Source organism: Talpa occidentalis, unplaced genomic scaffold, assembly GCF_014898055.3.
Source record: "Talpa occidentalis isolate TD23 unplaced genomic scaffold, MPIMG_talOcc4v2.1 talOcc4.12, whole genome shotgun sequence".
Classification (NCBI taxonomy): Eukaryota; Metazoa; Chordata; class Mammalia; order Eulipotyphla; family Talpidae; genus Talpa; species Talpa occidentalis.
In genome coordinates, this window is record NW_023601212.1 from 58,914,675 (window position 1) to 58,933,422 (window position 18,748).

Genomic DNA, 18,748 nt, shown 5'->3' on the forward strand with positions numbered 1-18,748 from the left:
TCCTCAGTCATACAGGTACTGCACAGGTTCTGCCACTAGAGAGCACTGTGGTGACTGACACATGAGATCCTGCCCAATCTCCTCATAACACTGCAACAAATAAGGCTGCAGAAGCATATCAGCCCACCACACTCTTCACTGACCCAGAAGATCATTATATTTACAGAGCATCCAAACCACTTTTCCTCACATGGCAAGCTGTGCGTTTAACACACCCTATCAGCTCCTGCAGTCCAGAAAATTTCCTCCTGTAGTATCTCTGCTTCTTGGCTTCCCTGCTAAGCATTAAAAATTTGCCCTGAAGCTAAGCTCTTCAAAATATATGATTTAAGCTTCTCTTTCAGCTAATTAGATATTGTTCTACAAATTGGGCTGTTCTCTATAAAAGATAAGCAGCAATTTATTTCCCCTGCCCTCTCCTTAAAATTAAACTGAACTGTAAAACATGGCTATTTGATTGTCTAGTCCAATCAGGAGATTATTTTGCAGGAGGAATAGATATCCATCTTCTTGCTAAAGTTGCGCTTATTTAGGTACTCTTTAATGGCTGCTGTGAATATGCTACAAAGGCTTCACTTAGATGCCTCTCATCCTTTGGAAAGGTAGACATTAAGTGATTTATCACAGCCTGTGCATCTGTTATCATTCCCTGGGTATCATTAACTCAATCTGCACCTCCCCTGTGGTTGCAGTAACGTACACCCTTGCAGCGGGGAGCAGGGTGGGAGTGGATATTTTTATTGACCCCATTTTACTGAGGAGAAAACTGATACCCACAGAAATCAGGCCATTTACCTAAAACCAAACAAACAGATAAGTAGAGGAGTCAGATTACAAACCCAGAAATCTGGTTTTCAGGTGGCATGAAATGATACATTGCCTGATAAATCCAACATCAGTTGATGAGGTAGAATGCAGGATGATGCAGAGTTCCCACACGTGGTATGAGATCCAGTGAGGCTTCCTTATAGCTTTTGATGAAGAACCACAAGGATCTCTGAGCTAAAGTGTTCTTGTGTACAGTGGGAGAAAAAATCCTTTCTGGAAACTGCCTCTTTTTCTGTGCAGGGGGCCGGGTGTTCCCTCATCCTCAAGATTGTGCTCAGCATTTGATGAATGGAGACACTCTGAGTGGGGTTTACACCATCTTCCTCAATGGAGAGGTCAGCCAGAAGTTACAGGTGTACTGCGACATGACCACCGACGGGGGTGGCTGGATTGTAAGTACATGTGCCTCTTCTCTGTCCATGTGAACGCCTTTGGTTTTTCATTCACCCAGCTCAGCACCTAGTGATGCAAACTTCAGCACCCTCTGGCCATCCTTTCATCCATCCTCTCTACCCGTCTAATTTGGGGGCTCTTCACTGTTCTCAGGGTCCCTGCTCAGCAGCCCAATCATAGTTTGCAAAGCAGAGGAAGGTAGATGCCTATGGAGCCTGCAGTGGTTGGCCTAGTGAAGGAACCCCAGAAAAACTGCTCCTTCTGCAAGGATATTTAGTGCAAGGAGGTGTTGGGACAAAGGAATAGAGGTTCAGTGAGGCCCGGGGTCGTGCCTGCTGAGCACGACAGCCATGCTAAAAGAGCAGTCCTTGACTCCTGGCTTCTCTCAGAAAGAGGTGAGCCTTTGTGGAGGGGGATCTGGATCTCTTCGGCGGAGGACTGCACATGGCAGAGCAGCTGAAGAGCAGAACGTGAACAACCATGCTAGTCTCAAAGGTCACCGCTGTCCACATCATCTCTTCGCCTCTCTGGCCTCTTCCCCAGAACCATCACAGCCTTCAGGGAGCACCAGTATTAGGAAAAGAGAGACACCATTTCCTGCTACCCCACCACCTATCCCCTCCACCGCCGCCTCCATGTTTGGTAGGGCTGCACAGAGGGAAAAAGAAGGCACAGCCTCCTAAATGTCCCACCTATCAATGCAGACCACTCTGTGGACAGGAGAGGCCAGGCAGCCAGGCCCCAAAGCTGTCCAGCGTTAGCTGAGTCAGTACAGGCTGGAGAGCCAACCCCTGGGGCCTCCAGCGGAAGCCCCTCTAGCACAGCGAACTCACAGCGCTGGATTTTTCACTGTTCAAACTGGATGGTTTTTGAAAGGAGTTAAATGGTGGCTGTGATCATAACAGCTACACTTGGGAGACATTCTCCTTTATGTTTCTGACATATTTGTGCCTCTGTCTTAAAGCATAATTGGAAATTGAAGGCGAGGCTGATGTATTGGGGGGTTAAATGAAATTAGCACTTAAACAGCTCAGAAACAGAGTGAGTGATATGCAGTGGCTCTGCCTGCGAGAGGATGATGACAGTTACTAGCTGATTTGACATTGGTCCTATTCTTTTGGTGAGAAATGCTTCCTGTTACAGTCTATGGTGCAAAAAAGATTAACTCTGGAGCCAGGCCTATTTCCCCTGACTATTTGGGGGCTGATGTGTATCTTGAATCCTTTCTACATTGCAGTGGTGCAAATTAGTGTCAGCATCACACTCTGGCCTATTCATCAGAGGCCCCTGTGCTTTCAGAAGGGATCCGAACATCTCCCAGGAAAATTGCCATGTGAATGCCAAGCTTTGTACTGTAGGGTTCCTGATCTGATCATCTTTGTCATTGCAGATATAAAACTTGGTTATAACAATTTTACTCATTACCGTGTATTTTCCTTAGCAGCTCCTCATTTGTCTTCCTTTCTCTTCACAGGTGTTCCAGAGGCGGCAGAATGGCCAAACTGATTTTTTCCGGAAATGGGCTGAGTATCGCGTTGGCTTCGGGAACCTGGAGGATGAGTTTTGGCTGGGTAGGGCCCCACCCTTTGCTTTCCTTGGGTGTGCGGCTGTGGCTTCTTGTCCAGTTCTTCCTTTTCTGGGTGCTTCTGGGATTATCAGAAACCCCATGTCTGCTGAGAAGCTGACAGTTCATGAATTGCTTTCAGTATCTCTTGCTCTGTTTGGCTCCACTATTGATCTGTTTTTATCTTATTGTGGTGTTTTCCTCTTTGCTCTGTCTCTTCCCATCCTCATTAATAGTCTCTTATGCTGATGGGTCTTGACAGGAGGCAATTGCAAAGGGGGAGAGCTGCCTGGGGTGGGGGTGGGGGGTCCTCCCTCAGACGCCAGGTGTCAGACCACCATCTGCAGTTCAGCAGAGCAGTGAGACAGCCACTGTGCTCTGGTTCCTTGGAGGAACATTATTACCTGACTCAGGAAGGGCGAGGGGAAAATAAAAATGGCATTACAGGCAACTGGCAATTTCCTAGAGGTCTGATACAGGCAAGAGACGCAGCTTGAGGTGAGAAGGTAAATACACCCATCTGCAGATGGCAGAGATGCTGATTCCAGAAAGCAGCAAATTCATCACTACCGGCATCTGCCTCTGGGTTAGAGTTTCACAGTGGTTTATAAAGAAGGTGGGGGGGGAAGGTAAATAATCAGATACCATATTTGTGTTCCCCCTCTCATCACCATCTCATCCACGTCTCACTGTCTTTCTCCTGGATATTCATGAAACACCCCCTGCCCCAACGAACAACCATTGTCCACACATGGTGACTAGAATAATCTTCCTCGTACTCAAAATCTAAACAATGGTAATCCCTTTCGTAAAACCTTTCAATGATTCCTCATCACTACCAGGTGCCAGGTGAAGCCCAAACACCTTCCTTAATATACACAAGACTCTTTAGTCTACCTGCACCCCCAAGCACCTCACTCCTCTCCTCCCCTCCCCCATGCCCCATATCAAACTTCAAGCATACAGAACCACTAATATTTCCACTGCAAGGAGCACTCCCCCAGCCCCAGGACTCCCTGCATGGCTGCTATCTTTCTCTGCATATTCAAAGGCCCAGCTAAAAACCTCTGCCTCCACAGAACCAACCCTACCCATTTCTTTTAACTGAAGCACCGCTGGTGTACATCCTTGCTAGTGTTTTGACAGTATAGGATTTCCCCCCTTAGTACAGTCACTGTAGCACTCCCACCACCAAAGCACCCACAGTCCTCCACTACAATCCATTGTGCTCTCTTCCCGTACCCTGTTGTCACCCCTCTCCCTACCCCTGCCTCTCTGGATGCCTCAGATCCATGGTCAGCTTTCAAGGGTTAGTTTTAAAGTTTGTCTTGTCTGACACTTTGTTTGGTTTTTCTACCTTGCACCTATATGTGAAACCATCTAGAATTTTTTTTTTTTCCTTTTGGCTTATTTCACTTAGCATAATCCCTTTCAGTTCTATCCATGTTGCTGCAAATGACAGGACCTTATCTTTTTTGATCCCTGAATAGTATTCTGTTGTGTATATATACCACACCTTCTTGATCCACTCATCTGTTTTGGAGCACTTAGGTTGTTTCCATATCTTGGCTAATTGTAAAAAGTGCTGCAATGCACATAAGTGTGCAGGTTTCCTTTTGAATTAGTATTTTTGTATTCTTCGGGTAGATACTAGGAGTGGAACTGCAGGATCAACAGACAGATGCAGGGGGCCTCCCTGGTGGCCTAAGGCTTAAGTCTCAGCGCTATCACTACTACAGCCTGAGTTTGCACAGAAGACTCTCCTGTCTCATCCACTGCACCCCTTAGCGGTGTATTTCAGTCAATCTGCCTGTTCTACTAACCGCTCTGTCTCTGGTGACTCTTCTCACCATCCTCCCTCTTCCCCACCCCCACCTCTGGCCTACACCCCAGTTCTTCACACTGTTTTCATAGGGGCTGGACAACCCATTTTTTACCCTCTGTGGGGGAATTAACAACTCTCTTTTATGGCTCAGATCAGTGTCCATATTACTTTCTGTGTCTCTTAACTCTACCGTGTAAACTTCTTTCAGGCTGGGACCACAATATATTTCTTTTTACCCCACCGCCTATTACAGTGCCTGAGATAGTATTTACCTAAAATGTACATATCAAACAATCAATTATAAGAATTATGGAGTAGCTTTTAGATACTCAGAGCTGTATTTTCAGATGTAGGTAATAAAAATATAAGGTAAAAATCATATAAAAATACTGTGAGAAAAGTGAAGTGAATAGGAAAAAATCACCTTACTTCTAGGAGTTTGCAGTTTGGGAGACAAGTGCAAAGTACATGAATCGACAAGCAGACAGTTCTCCTGTTCCCAAACCTCAGTTCCTCAGTACCACCTTCAAATTTTTCATCATATCTGTGAAATAGCTGAACTGTCGCACACTTATGTTTTCTGGATCATTTGTTTTGCTTAATTAAATCTATTGTTTTGTGAAAGAAACTATAGCATTGATTGCCAAAAATGGAAAGCTAGGATCATGCTACAAATAAAAGGAGCTTCAGAAGAAAATGTAATGAAACAAAACCACATTAATATTATTATAGGAGAGGGCCTCCCCTGGTGGCGCAGAAGTTGAGCGCTGGGTTGCGAGGCTGCCTGCAGCCTCTGCAGTGCCAGTTAGTTCCCTGGCCGCCGGCGAGGCTCCCACAAAAAAAAAAAAAAAAAATATATATATATATATACATGTATATATATATATATATATATTTACATGTATATTCTTACAGGAGAATTAAAATGGGAGCACTCCAAACTTCCTGTTGCTGTAAGTGCTAAAAATGGAGTTTAGAAAGTGTTGGATGTTAAACCTTAAAGTAATGGAATGAACTGAGATTGAGAGTTAATGTCAGAATCAAGGTTCATGTTTCTTCTTAATCTACTAAGAAAGAGAATTTGGATATACCATTCTCCCTATATGTGTAAGGTTATTTAGTCCTTATTCCCAAGCTATTTCTCGGAGATACCATCTCACTGGGAAACACTGTACTAACCTATGGCCTACTGATGAGAAGGAATTGTTCAGCAGCATAGAGAAAGCATGGAAGGATGAGCAAGAAGAACAACAGAGGGAAGAACACAAAAAAAGAAAGGAGGCAGGAATCTTTTCACTGTATGCAAACAGAACAATGAAGAAGCAATTCAACCAGAAGAGAGGGGCAAGTCAGGAAAAGAAGAAAAGGAGGTTAGTTGGGCTGATCAAGGCATGTTATAACATCTAGAACCAGGAAGAGAAGCTTTTGACTTAATGCCATAAGACATAGGGAGCTAGGGCCTCCCTGGTGGTGCAAGGGTTAAAGTTGCAGCACTATCAAGCTATTGCCAGTCACTGCAGCATGAGTTCGATCCCTGGGCCAGGGAGCTGACCCACATGGCGCAGCAGACCTCTCCTGTCTGGCCCACTGCTCCCCTCCACAGTGTATTTCAGTAGATCCAACTGTTCTGCTCCCCAACTGTTTTGTCTCTGGTGAATCTTCTCACCACCCCTGCACCTCTGGCCTATACCCCAGTTCTTGTATGCATAAATAATTAAAAAAATAAATCTTTAAATAAAAAAAAAAGAAATAGGGTACCAGTGAGAGCTCTTGAGTAGTTCAATACCCAGATTGGGAGTAACAGTCTGACCCATGATTTATGTGCTAAGTTGAGTTCTCTAGAAGAAGAGCCTCAGATTGGATTCTTATCCAAATCAGGGCAGTGCTCTCAGAGAAGGAGAATGGGGGAAGTGGGATAGGGTAGGGAAAAAAGCCTAACACTATAGTCTTGGTAGGAGACTAGCTGCATTCCTCAGGGATGCGCTGGAGCATGAGTTGTTTCTCCGTGTTGGTCACCAGTGGGGCAAGGGAACAGGACTTATGTAATCCCACACACACTTCGGGCATTGGTGGAGGTAAGCCCCAAAGCATGAGGAAAAGAGACTGTACCTTCCAAGGTAGAGCGACTCCTATTTGATTAAGGGAAATTATCCAAGGAGATAGCTTTGAGTTGGTAGCGGCTGCGGGATGTGACTACCTTCCAATGAAGGGCATCTGGTAGGACACCAAGAATTCACTCCACCCACATATGCAGAAATCTAGGGGGCATGGCGGGTCAGTAAATAGCAAATAGCTTTCAAACCATCTTGACTTATAATCAATATCAAGCTTTAACTTTCAAACAGGATAGGGAAGCAGAGAAACAGATTGGCCCTCAGTTAGTCACTTCACCTCTCTGGACTTCAGCCCTCTCTTCCACAGAACAAAGAAACTAGCTTATGTAATCTCTAAATTCTCTAACATCTCTGCCATTCTGTAATTCTAAATCATGGCAAAAGCTGATAGGTATCAGATGTCACAGCAAAGTCACAGGACCCCAAGTCAGTAGGCAGATAGAAATCAGGACTCAGAGATCACTAACAATGCCAGGGAGTGGTTCAAAGCCTGAACAGGTAGGTCACACTTGGAAAGTCTCAGGACACAGCCATCCAGGGCTAGAAGACAAGAAAAATCATACCAGGTAGTGTTACCAAGTTGGATCTAAGCAACAGCTAGACTCTGGGCTTACAGGGGTTCAGCCCTACAAGGAGGTATTAGATGAAGGCCTGGGAAGCTTGGAGGCCAAGGAGAGAATGGACAGTGTGGTAACGGCTCAGGGAGACCAGTGAAGAAGTAGCATGCAAGGTGGAGCTGGTAGATTACAGAGAAAGGAATTGGGGTCAGAAGACAGGGGTCAATCTTCTCTGACCTGGCTTTGGGAGCCCCAGGAGGGTTGGCGGTGAGAGAAGGAGGAGCAGTGTAATGAAAGGTGCACAGAACTCCCTTTCCAGGATTCTAAGATGGCAGCATGTCTGGACCTCCTGGACCCCTAAGGTTCATCCTGAATTCCTCTGGTCAGTGTTTCTACCTCATGTGATCTGCCACTCACACCAAAGGATCCATGCCCACATAATGCGTCTTATCACCCAACACCACGGTTTGGAGTGGAAAGTGGGGGTGGGGGCAAGAATCCTGAAGCTCAAGGTATGTCTCTTACTAGTTCAAGACTACATGTTATAGCTCCTGAGCTGACCTGTTGTGGGAACTTCCCAGGAGACCTGGGTCAACCTTTCTACAAGTGGAAAATCAGTGTGTGATGGGATCTACTTGATAACACCCCAAGATGGGCTAAAGTCAAAAGGAATTCAGACATTCCTCCTCTTCTCTCTAGCATCTTTTTGGAGACTACAGTAGCATTTTCCCTCCCATAACCAAGCTGTTTGGCTCATTCCCTCTCTTCTCACAGGGCTGGACAACATACACAAGATCACATCCCAGGGCCGCTATGAGCTGCGCGTGGACATGCGGGATGGCCAGGAAGCTGCCTTCGCCTCCTACGACAAGTTCTCCATCGAGGACAGCAGAAGCCTGTATAAGCTCCGCATAGGGGACTACAATGGCACTGCAGGTACTTTGGCCCTGGACACACCCACCTCTGGCAAATGATCATGTAGCAGGATGGCGGGAGCGTTCTCAACCTGAGCTGCACCCTGCAGTGGCAGCACCCATAGATTAGATGTTTCCTGTTCTCAGGGTGCAGAGTGGAGGCTAAGAATCACCCACACTAGCCCAGGCTGCCCCCGCTCATTCACATGACCTGAAACCAGTGGCTCAGAACTTCAGTTTCCTCATCTGGAAAATCATAATAACGATGCCTGCTCTACTTGACAGAGCACTCAGGGGGGAAAAATGTTATGAATGCATTGAAGGTGGTTTTAAAATTTAAAAAAAAAAAGTGTGATGTAAAAGATTATTTTTCTTGTCTAGATTAATCAACATGGGCTCTTATCCAGTGAAAGCATAATCATCTACTGTCTGAGTAGAAATCTTGACTCAATGATATTTAGGAAAGCAATCTTTTAACTAATGAAAATAAAACAGGTCCCCCATTCACTGAGATGCACCCCTTCCATCCTAACACTGTCGAGGAGTGAGCGACCACTTAAGTGTTCCTCACTGGCCAAATTTCTTTTCATTTCTCCACGAAGCCACCTTACATGTCATTTTTTTCTTACAGATTTCACAACATTTCAACTAAGTAGAATAACCATCTCTGTACACTCTGTTGCATTAATCGTTTTATTAGAAGGTAATATCCAGTCTACTTCTTAAGCTTTGCAATCTATTTCCTGGATTCTATTAATGCACATTTCAAAAACCTGTTTTTCCAAATATTCTACTGTTTGGTGCATGGAGTTACTGGTTCTCTCATTAACTCCAATTCTAGGGCTATAGGCTAGTGTATAATTTTAGCAATATTTTTATACCCCTTGGGATGAAAAAGACCATCAAGTTGTTGCCTTCCAATTATTGCATCTGTGCAATTATTTCTCTTCTAGGCGAGGTATTGTTACTCCCTGAGAAGATATACTTTTCTTTTGTTATTATTCTTATTTGAGATCATGCCCAATGGCAATCAGACCAGCCTGATATGCCCCCAACAAAAGATCCAATTTTCAACACTTTGAGTTTAAAATTGCAGTTGAAACAGAGTGTATTAAAATATATATCAGACTAAGTCATTTCAAAAATAACCAGATACTGTCCAACCTCTAAGATTAAAATTGTAGAAAAGCAGCTATTATTTCTCTGCCAGGAAGACAAGCAAGCCCTCCCACTTCCTTTCAAGACCCACCTTCCTGCCTCCTCTCTACTTGCTCCAAGCTTATGCTTTAATCTGGCCCAGTCACTGCTGCCCCTGTTGCAGTTCTTTCACACTGTCAGGTCCCTGGGAGGTCAAAACTGTTGGACTGTGTTCTGCTGTCATATGTCAAGGGCAAATCCTGCCAATAATTTGGCCAATTATCATAAATTAACCACACCCTGACCCCTCACCTCAAACACTCAAGTTCATTTTTCCCAAGATCTTAAACCTGAGCTTATATAGGTTGCCCCTCTCTAGGCATGAAAGAATTCTAGTTCCTTCTAGACTGTACGGGCTTCAGGGAAGAAAGGACCATCCTCCCTTTTCCTGACTTTTAGTTGTCCCTGGTTTCTCTCTTTGGTGTTTGTTCATCCTTACCATCCTGACTGACAATAATCTACCCCCATGGCATCTAATATAAGTGCAATCCCTTCTATATTACCATTTCTCAAGGCTACAAAAGCACAAGTCTCTAACCAGGACTCTAATTGGAATAGTACTAAAGATTACACATAACGTTATCAATAAAAGGTTACTGATTGACTCCTAAGCATTCATAGTGCATAAAACACTTTCAAAAGCAGCATAAAACACAACTTCTGAGGCCTCCCCTGGTGGCACAGGTGGTTGAGCGCAGTATTGTGAAGCTGTCCGCAGCCTCTGCAGCACCGGTTCAATCCTGGCCTGCAGGCGAGGATCCCACATGGCATGGCAGACCTCTCCTGTCACACCTGCTTCTCCCCTCAGCAGTGTATTTCGTCAGTCTGCCTGTTCTGTTCCCCGCTGTCTCTGGTGAATCCTCTCACCCTCCCGCAAATCTGGCCTGTATCCATCCCCGTTCTTGTATAAATAAATAAATAAATCTTAAAAAAAAAAAAAACTTCTGCAAAAACTAAACATATATTTTTAAAAGAAATAAATAGGCAGTAATTCACCACAAAGGAAATGGGATACTCACCTCCAATTCAGAGATGGGGTTCTGAAGGCTTGAGGAAAGCTTCATGAAGTCAACAGCATTTGACCAGGATCCCAGTGATAAGACAAACATTCTGGAAAAGACAAAAGAAAATTTCTGGAAGAAAAGTCACAGAAGGAGAAGCTACTATGGAAAGAGTGAAGGTGTAAAGGGCCTGACAGTGTAGGGTGTGGTATATATTCAGAAGGAAAAGAAAGAAGATTGGAAGAGTAAAGGGTGAAACCAGATTCTGAAGGGTCTTCAAAGTCAGGGGACAGAGTTCAGCCTTCAGCTTTGGTAGGTCCTGAGTAGCATAATGGCAGGGAGGGTGTTGGGAAGGTCAATGTGACAGCCATGAACAAGATAAAGCTGAATGAACAGAGCTGCTGCACTTATCCTGGCAGGCGATAATAGGAGCTTTGGCTCATGTGCAGAATTAAGAGAAAGGTATAAATCTGAACAGCAGTTTGAAAGAGAAAAACCAAGACTGAGACAATGTACTGAATATATGAGGTGGGTAGATGAGGCAGAAATGGGAAGGGGAGGCAGATTTAGGGAGGAGATAAAGACCGACACTGGATCATATCTGAGACAGCACAGGCAATATCAGAGTGGAAGTTGGAAGTAATTATTGCAAAGGAGTCATGAGGGCAAATTTTGGATTACAGACAGGATAATAGGAATGTGGGGAGAGACAATACAGTCAAGGACACTAGAGGTAAGATTAGCCTAAGAATTTTAAGATAGAGCATATTAATATGATTTAGGATGGGAGAAAGTAAAAATGTTAGTGTGTATACACACACACACACACACACACACACAAAAGTAAGATATCTTTTCTGCCTTCTCCATGCCCTGAAACAAATGGGAAGGAGTGAGTTGCATGTAGTGGGATTAGCTCTAGCTGGAAACAAAACCTGGACAAGAAAGATGATAAGGATGGGATGGAGACAATGATATGTTAAGTTAGAGATCCAACTAGCCTAAGGAGATCAGGCTTCCCACAATATAAATAACCCATAATATAAATATCAGTTGTGGAGGGAAGCTTTAGAGGTAGTGAGTGGCCACTGTAAGCATAGACTAATGAGAATTCTAGCCTCTCCTAGCTTAAAGTAACCCCAGAAACATCTAAGATAATTTCACTCAGTAGTATGAATGAAATTAAGCACCTCTAATCACAGATCTTGCCAAAAGTATGATCAATTATAATGAATTAATTACACCCTGATAAATCCCCTCAAATGCTCAATTCATATGAGTACCCTGAACAACATCCCAATGAGAACATCCAGCCTCTGTTTGCCTCTGAGAGTAGAGATCTCATGGCATCTCAAGCAATCCACCCCATTTATTAGCAGCTCCAATATTTGATTAATATCTTCTCATGTACTTAGCCAAATTATATGCCTCCTTTTGTGCTCCATTTATTGAGTCTCATAATTTCCCCAAAGAGTTAATTTAATTTTTTTTAACTCAGTATCCTATCCAATACTTGGAGACAGTGTCTACCCCTTCGGGCTTGCTCTGCCCTAAGGTGCAGCCCCAGTTTTCCCATCCACTTCTCCTCTGACATGACTACAATTTCTTCATTATCCTTTTCCTATGAACAGGAATTCTGGTTAACTACTGTCCTTTTTAACATGTGAGGTTTTGGTTGTGGAATGACCAGGTCATGGAGACTTATCAGGCTGTGACTGCACAGCAGTGACACAGGTTAGACTCAGTCTTGTGGGTCATCACAGTCTCCTCCGGAGACAAAAGGAGCTGTGAATGCTACATCCTGGTGTTGCCCTGGAGGAAACAGGTGAGGGCAGTGAGGTGACCCTGAGTGGACAGAATTCTCAGAGGAAGGTGAGGGGGATGAAGAATGTGTCGGGGAGGGCAGCATGGAAGCAGCTTATCCCTGGGATAGAGGAAGTAAGAGCTGAGTTCAATCAGGCCAATACACTGGGTAGAAACAGGAGAGGTAAGTGGAATGTCCCTTAAATGGAGGCCATGTTTGTTGAGAGTGGCTCAAAAGTCTCCAGAAAATCCTGACCAAAGAGTGACAGATCAGAGCATCTCATGAATGTATCTTTTCTCCAGGGGACTCCCTCAGCTATCATCAGGGACGACCTTTCTCCACAGAGGACAGAGACAATGATGTTGCCGTTACCAACTGTGCCATGTCATACAAGGGGGCTTGGTGGTATAAGAACTGCCACCGGACCAACCTCAATGGGAAGTATGGGGAGTCCAGGCACAGCCAGGTGGGTGAGCTCAGCCAAAATGGGCCTCCTTACATTCAGAAATGACCAGAACTGGAATTCATAGCTCCTTACCTTTCACTGTAAATGCACACATGTTTTACATTGTCATTTGAAATGGAGATACTCAGTCTTCAGGAAGAAAATGATGCAGACACTGGGATTAAGACAGAACTAGAGTAGAAGCCAGAGGAAGGTGAGGAAAGCATCCACACCCAGGAGCTAGAACTCAACCAGAGAAGACCCCTTGGTGAACAGTCAAGTTCCATTCCATTTCCCCATCTGGAAGTGCCCATGAAGATTTTATCAATTCCAGAAACAGCTTCACTGTCTCGACTTCATCCTAAGTATAGTGCCAGAAAGGAGAATCAGAAATACCAGTGTAAATTGGATTATCTTTCCCCCACTAAAGACCATAAGCTGTATTGGGTGATAGAGTGACCAACAGGACCAGTCAGGACTTTGGTTTTAGCACTGAAAGGTTGGTATCCAGTGAAACCTGAAAACTTCCTAGTTTGGGGCAAACAAGGTTGGTCGGTCACCACAGGTGGAAACCACCAAGACCCCCAGCAGAAGTGAGCAGTTGAACAACATGATTCCCTTCCAAGTGGTTCCATGCTTCTGTAATTTTGCAGCTCAACACTGGGTACGGATGCATGCAAATCCACACAGACAAAACATAAAGCTGGCAAAAAGGAATGACCTGCAACACATTCCCAGTAAAGCTCACAATTTGGGGTCCCTGCCCCTCACCTCCCCCTACTTTCCAAGCTTGTGTTCCATTGAGGAGGGAGGAGGCTATCACTTGTTTGTCTTTCTCCTTCCCAGGGGATCAACTGGTATCATTGGAAAGGCCATGAGTTTTCCATCCCCTTTGTGGAAATGAAGATGCGCCCCTACAACCACCGTCTCACGGCCGGGAGGAAGAGGCGGTCCTTGAAGTTCTGAGCAGTGGGCAGCCAAAAGTCAACAATCTTTTCTGTCATTTGTTTGTATTTTATAATATAAAACAAGAAGTGGGGGGTAACAGTAATGTGCTTTGCAACATATTGCGAGTGTTTCAAGGAAGCAGGATGTAGCAGGAATCAGTTGAGGATCAGTTGTCCCTGGTTTCTGATGCCCCAGGGGCCTGACCCTTGGTCTCCTTTCTCCCTCCTACCCAGTCATCCTTAATGTTCCCCTTCTTTCCACCGAGGAGGAAAAGTGAAGAGTTTTCTTAAAAGACCAAATCAAAGAGAAGCTCTGAGTCAGACTGTTATGATGACAGGCATGCATTCTTTTCTCCTGCCTTCCTCGTGAGATGCCTTTCACTTCCAAGTATTTCTAGTCTCTGGCCACTGTCTTCACAGGCAAGGACATCACTCCACCCCAGAGATGGAACCTTCGAAAGAGAATTTTGCCAACACTCTCATTAAGAGGAAACAAATTAACTTCACCCCTTTTCAATAACCGAAGCCCTCTTCAATGGGCCAAAGATTCTCATCTTCTGACACTCTTGTTCTTATCAATCAAAAGTCTTCTGTTACCTTTCAAGAGCAGTGGCCTCTTATCCAGTGAATCAGCCCTTTGCCTACTTCCATCCTATCTTCAGTGCCCCAACATGCCCAACCACTCTTCTGAAATCTAGTTCCTATGGCACTGCCCACCACTTGTGCTGGACTCCAAAGGCTGTGTCCCTATGGGTCATAAGTCACTGCTCATCCCTTGAGTTAGACAAACAGCAATTTTTGGGGGGAATGGGAAGAAAAGATGGCTGTGGTCTTTAACATTTTCAGGTCAGTCTTTGAAGAAAGGATAGATGAAGGAGAAATCAGGACACCTGTCATTGAAATACAGCCCCCCCAAGGAATGTAGATGGTACCTAGCTCTATTTTTCTCTATTTCTGCTCCTATTTGTCATAGCTTTTTTACTCAGTTGCAAACTGAAGACCACATTTCTGTCTTCAGCCAGGCTCTCCTTAGAGAGAGTCAGAAGAGTCTTAGTAAGAGTCAGAAGAAGAAATTATATGACTAGTCGGTCATTTCCTTCATGGATAATCCTTGGGCAGTGGAATTTGGAGATTTTGATGTTTATTTCTCTCTTTTTTGATCCTGTGGGATCAAATGGCTTTTCTCCAAGAGAGCTGAAGTTTCCAGAAACCATGACCCTGAACTTCTCCAACTCAGATGTCAGCTGCAACCATCCCCACAGCATCTGCCGAAAATCATGCCCAGTCACCTTCTACTTTTCCTCTCTCCTTCTTCAAGGCCCAGTTCTGTCTCCTGTGAGGCCCATGTTTAGTCAAACTAGGGCATCCTTTCCCAACCAGTAATGGATGAGCCTGAGAGCTGAAATTTTCTAATGGACCTTCTACAATCTAACCAAGCTATTAACCAGGAAAGGAAGTCCCACGAGCTGAGGATCACACCTCTGATGTGAGGAGAGTGAGGTCAGCTGCTGCTTGCTGTTGGCATGCTCCCCTTAGCAGGCCTCCGAGGCCTTGTTCACTGCTGTGGTGTGGATGTGACTGGCATACCCAGTGCTAAAATATAGGGGCAACATTTTCACTTCTCAATTAACCATGGGCTTCAAAATAACTAGGAGAGGGAGGAAGAAACAGAAACAATCCTTTTAAGAAGCCTGCAAATTAAATAAGATTCAGCTAGAGAGCAGGAGACCCATAAACAGCAGGAAATGCACTAAGTGAGAACTTGGGAGCCAACGTGTAGGCTCCCCTCTGCATTTGGCTGGCTATACCACATTGGGGAGGTTGTTTTACCTCTCTGGGTCTCAGTTTCCTGTTGTTGAATAAAAGATTAGACTAAAATGATTTTAACTTCCCTTTCAGTTTTGACAGTCACTAAAGCTAGTCTCTCTGACCTAAAAATCTGAGTAGAAATTGACATTGGTGAGAGAGCAGATTTACATAATGAAAATTTGCCAGAAACCCATAGGTAGGTAGGTAGGTAGGAAGGAAGGATGATAGGAAGGAAGGAAGGAAAGGCTTATTTAGATATCTTAAGTAAACACACACACCCCCACACACTGTACACACATACACAAGAAAATAGCACATAAAACATTATGCCAAATAAGAGACAGAACTCATCTTGTCTGTAAAAGCAGAGCCCAGGGACCCGCGTGATGCCAGCTCTGCCCACCTCATCAAGGCAACAGAAATGGGTAAAGATCATGAGTCGTCCTGTAGTCAATTCAGGTGAAAGCCGAAACCTGCCTTTTCTTGGAACCATTTTCCCTATGGAACATTTTTATAAATAGTATCAGCAGTTTTGCCTAGATTCACTTTAAAGAATTTTTAAGCAAGAAAGGGACTTCAAAGATTAGCTGACCCAACCTTCTATAAAAGGATTTATAGATTCCTTTTATTAGGTTGAGCAATTTTCTCACAAGTTTTCAGAGACACTGTACCCCATTCTCTCCCCAGGACCCAGGGTCAGCTGGACAGAATCTTCTTAACTTTGCTCACTGCTTCCTGATGACCCCGATCCTCCCAGCATAGATGCTTTTCCCAAGGTTGGCTCCAATAAGTAACATTCACAAAGCACTCACTCTAAGCAAACCAAAGTTTCCTCAAAGGATTCGATAGGAATAGAAGTAGATCCACCCAGAAGCAGTTTGACAGCAGAAACATCAAGATATATACTTATGAAAACAAAAACAAAACCCCACCAACCACAGCAATAGACTCACTACTTAGACCCAATTCAGACTGCCTCTCCTCTTTGCCTTTCCCTATCACATAAAAATTGTTTCTAACACAGTAAATGCACACTCTCCAATTCTTTCTAAAATAAGGAGAGGAGAAGAAAGGCCATAAAAATTCATGGAAAGCTCCATCCTTTACCCCATATTTAATTGGAGACTTGCTAAGTGTGACCAGTGGATGGGGAATCAGATCCCCAACCACCTCTCCTAACACTGCAGGAAACATGGCTGCTGAGGACAGTTAGTCCCACCAGGTTTCCTATCCAGGATGCAGGAAAACTGGCCAGTTTATTATGCACAGAAGATTGTTTTGTAAAAGAGCAACAGCAAAAATGGCAATGAGAAAATGCACATATATTTAAGTCCACCCTACCACACCCCACTCCACTATGCAGACGAGTAAGACACCTAACACCCTGTTTCCTTGCAGCTGGGAACCAGCCAGCTCCCTGCACACTGAAATCTTATTTTCAAAGACAAACGTGAAGAACCAAGGTTGTGAATGAGCTCGATGCCAAACCAAACAATCCTAATCACATTTATACTTTTAAAATTCAGTCCCAGAACAGAGCTGTAGATTAAGGGACAAAAGTTCATTATGGAATCTTTTCAAAGAGCTCTTTTAAAAGCATCCATTGAGAAAGGGTTTATGAGTTCTTCTTTGTCCTTTCCTTTGGAGAAAAAAGTAGAACCATTGCATATACCAAGCTGATGGGGGTTGAAAACAGACTAGCTGGTGACTAGGATTTGCAAAATACTCCTGGAACAGGAAAACATTTTTTTCTTTTTAAACCTCCAACCAGAATTTCAGGAAAGGTGGAACCATTTGCTCAGGATATGTGCTTTTCTACGGCTCACTATTTAATCACCAGACTCCTACTCATTCTAATTTCTTATTCCATTTCTTTCTCTCCAAAGAGGGCATTCTACTTGCCTCTCATAATTCACTTCTAAAACTCAGTAAAGGAGCCTCAGAAAGATTCACACTTGAGTTAAGTTTAGTAATCTCACAGAGGGCGGGGAAATTTGCCTTCGCACCCCTCGCACTTGCCAGGACTGCCAAAAGGGATCTCAGAGATCTCAGGCAAATCCCTGTAGTCTGGGATTCCTCTTACACAGGCCCCACTCTGCCTACCCAGTCTGGTATATGGAGGGTCAGTCTCCCTCCGTATGAGAGAATTTGTAATATCCTCTGAGGGAAGGGGAACAGCAGGACTGGCTTCAAGACTGTGCCTGTGGCTTCCCTCTGGCCTTCGACCAAGTGTGTGACTAAATGTTTCCCTAAACCTTTCTTTTTTTCCATAACCCCACCCCACATGGAGGTGATCTAGTTTGCCTCCACAATACCAGAGCATTTTGGCATCACCCAATCAAATGAAAACTCACAGGCCAGATGAAAGCCTCTAAAGCAAGGAGGGAAATAAACTCCAGTGTTCTTTAAGAGGGTGTGTTGGTGTAGAATCAAGTCAAGCTTGAAAGACTGGCTCGGTTCACCCTTATTGTATCCACCCTGTATCTGCTTATGTCCCTTCTGTGTCCTTCAAGTTTTGACAAAGAGCTGGGGAAAAGAAAACATAAAATACAAAATAAAGTAAAAAAAAAAAAAAAAAAAGAAAGAAAGAAATGGATGGGCCACTGGAAACAAGCCTTCTGCAGATGGCCCAAATGCAGAGGCCAGGTGGTGGGACCAGTGCTAGTTCCTTGAATTTGGCCCCAACGCCCCACCAGAGCTCCCTCCAGCTCACCCACTTCACCTGAGGAGAAAGTGAAGCAGCCACAGCCTGTCACTGCACAGAAAGTGAGTAGCAGGAGGGACTGCTTCATTTGCTTAGCCAGTCCTGCCAGGACCCCACTTTTTCCTCACAAGCTTGATTTGACATCTCCGGCATTTCTGACTAATTTTTCAAGGTCACCCCTTGCCCAAAGCATGACTTCATTGCACCTGCAGCACTTCAATGTCCAAATGTCCTTGGCAAACCTCACAGTTTGGGACAGTGTTGCCTTTTCTCCAAACCGGAAATCCTCCCTCCTTCACCAAGCTTAATAAGGCCACAGCAGAACATCAAAATAACACAGCTCTTGTTCCACAGATAAACTCAACCCCCTTGTTAACTTAATAAAACAGCTCCTTATTGTCCTAGCTGGGGGAATGAACTGATGCTAAATTTCCAGGGCAGAAAGATTTAACTCTTTCAGTCTCAAGGGGTTGGTTCTCTCAGGTACTAGATTTGGCTCATTGACACTATGGGCTCATGTTAAAACAGTTGCAGGCATCCCAGGAAGCCGGGAATGTTCAAGCCACAAGAGAGGATTTGGGTTCAGATGCATGGCCAGAAGGCCAAGACATGGAAGAGAATTATTTTCTTCCGATCACTGCATAGC

The 18,748-nt window shown here is 44.4% G+C and overlaps 1 protein-coding gene and 1 long non-coding RNA gene across 2 annotated transcripts in view; one reads left to right on the forward strand and one right to left on the reverse strand.

The window, feature by feature from the left end:
* TNR (tenascin R) overlaps positions 1–14,647 on the forward strand; it is a 189,335-nt gene extending 174,688 nt beyond the window's left edge. The window contains exons 18-22 of the mRNA XM_037506424.2: positions 1,069–1,220; positions 2,696–2,792; positions 8,056–8,217; positions 12,500–12,663; positions 13,489–14,647. Coding sequence (XP_037362321.1) covers positions 1,069–1,220; positions 2,696–2,792; positions 8,056–8,217; positions 12,500–12,663; positions 13,489–13,608 — 695 coding nt within the window. The 3' untranslated portion in view covers positions 13,609–14,647. The remainder of the gene's footprint in view (positions 1–1,068; positions 1,221–2,695; positions 2,793–8,055; positions 8,218–12,499; positions 12,664–13,488) is intronic.
* LOC119241261 (uncharacterized) overlaps positions 10,422–18,748 on the reverse strand; it is a 63,274-nt gene continuing 54,947 nt past the window's right edge. Inside the window, exon 4 of the long non-coding RNA XR_005124289.2 lies at positions 10,422–10,502. This is a non-coding gene — a long non-coding RNA (uncharacterized LOC119241261). The remainder of the gene's footprint in view (positions 10,503–18,748) is intronic.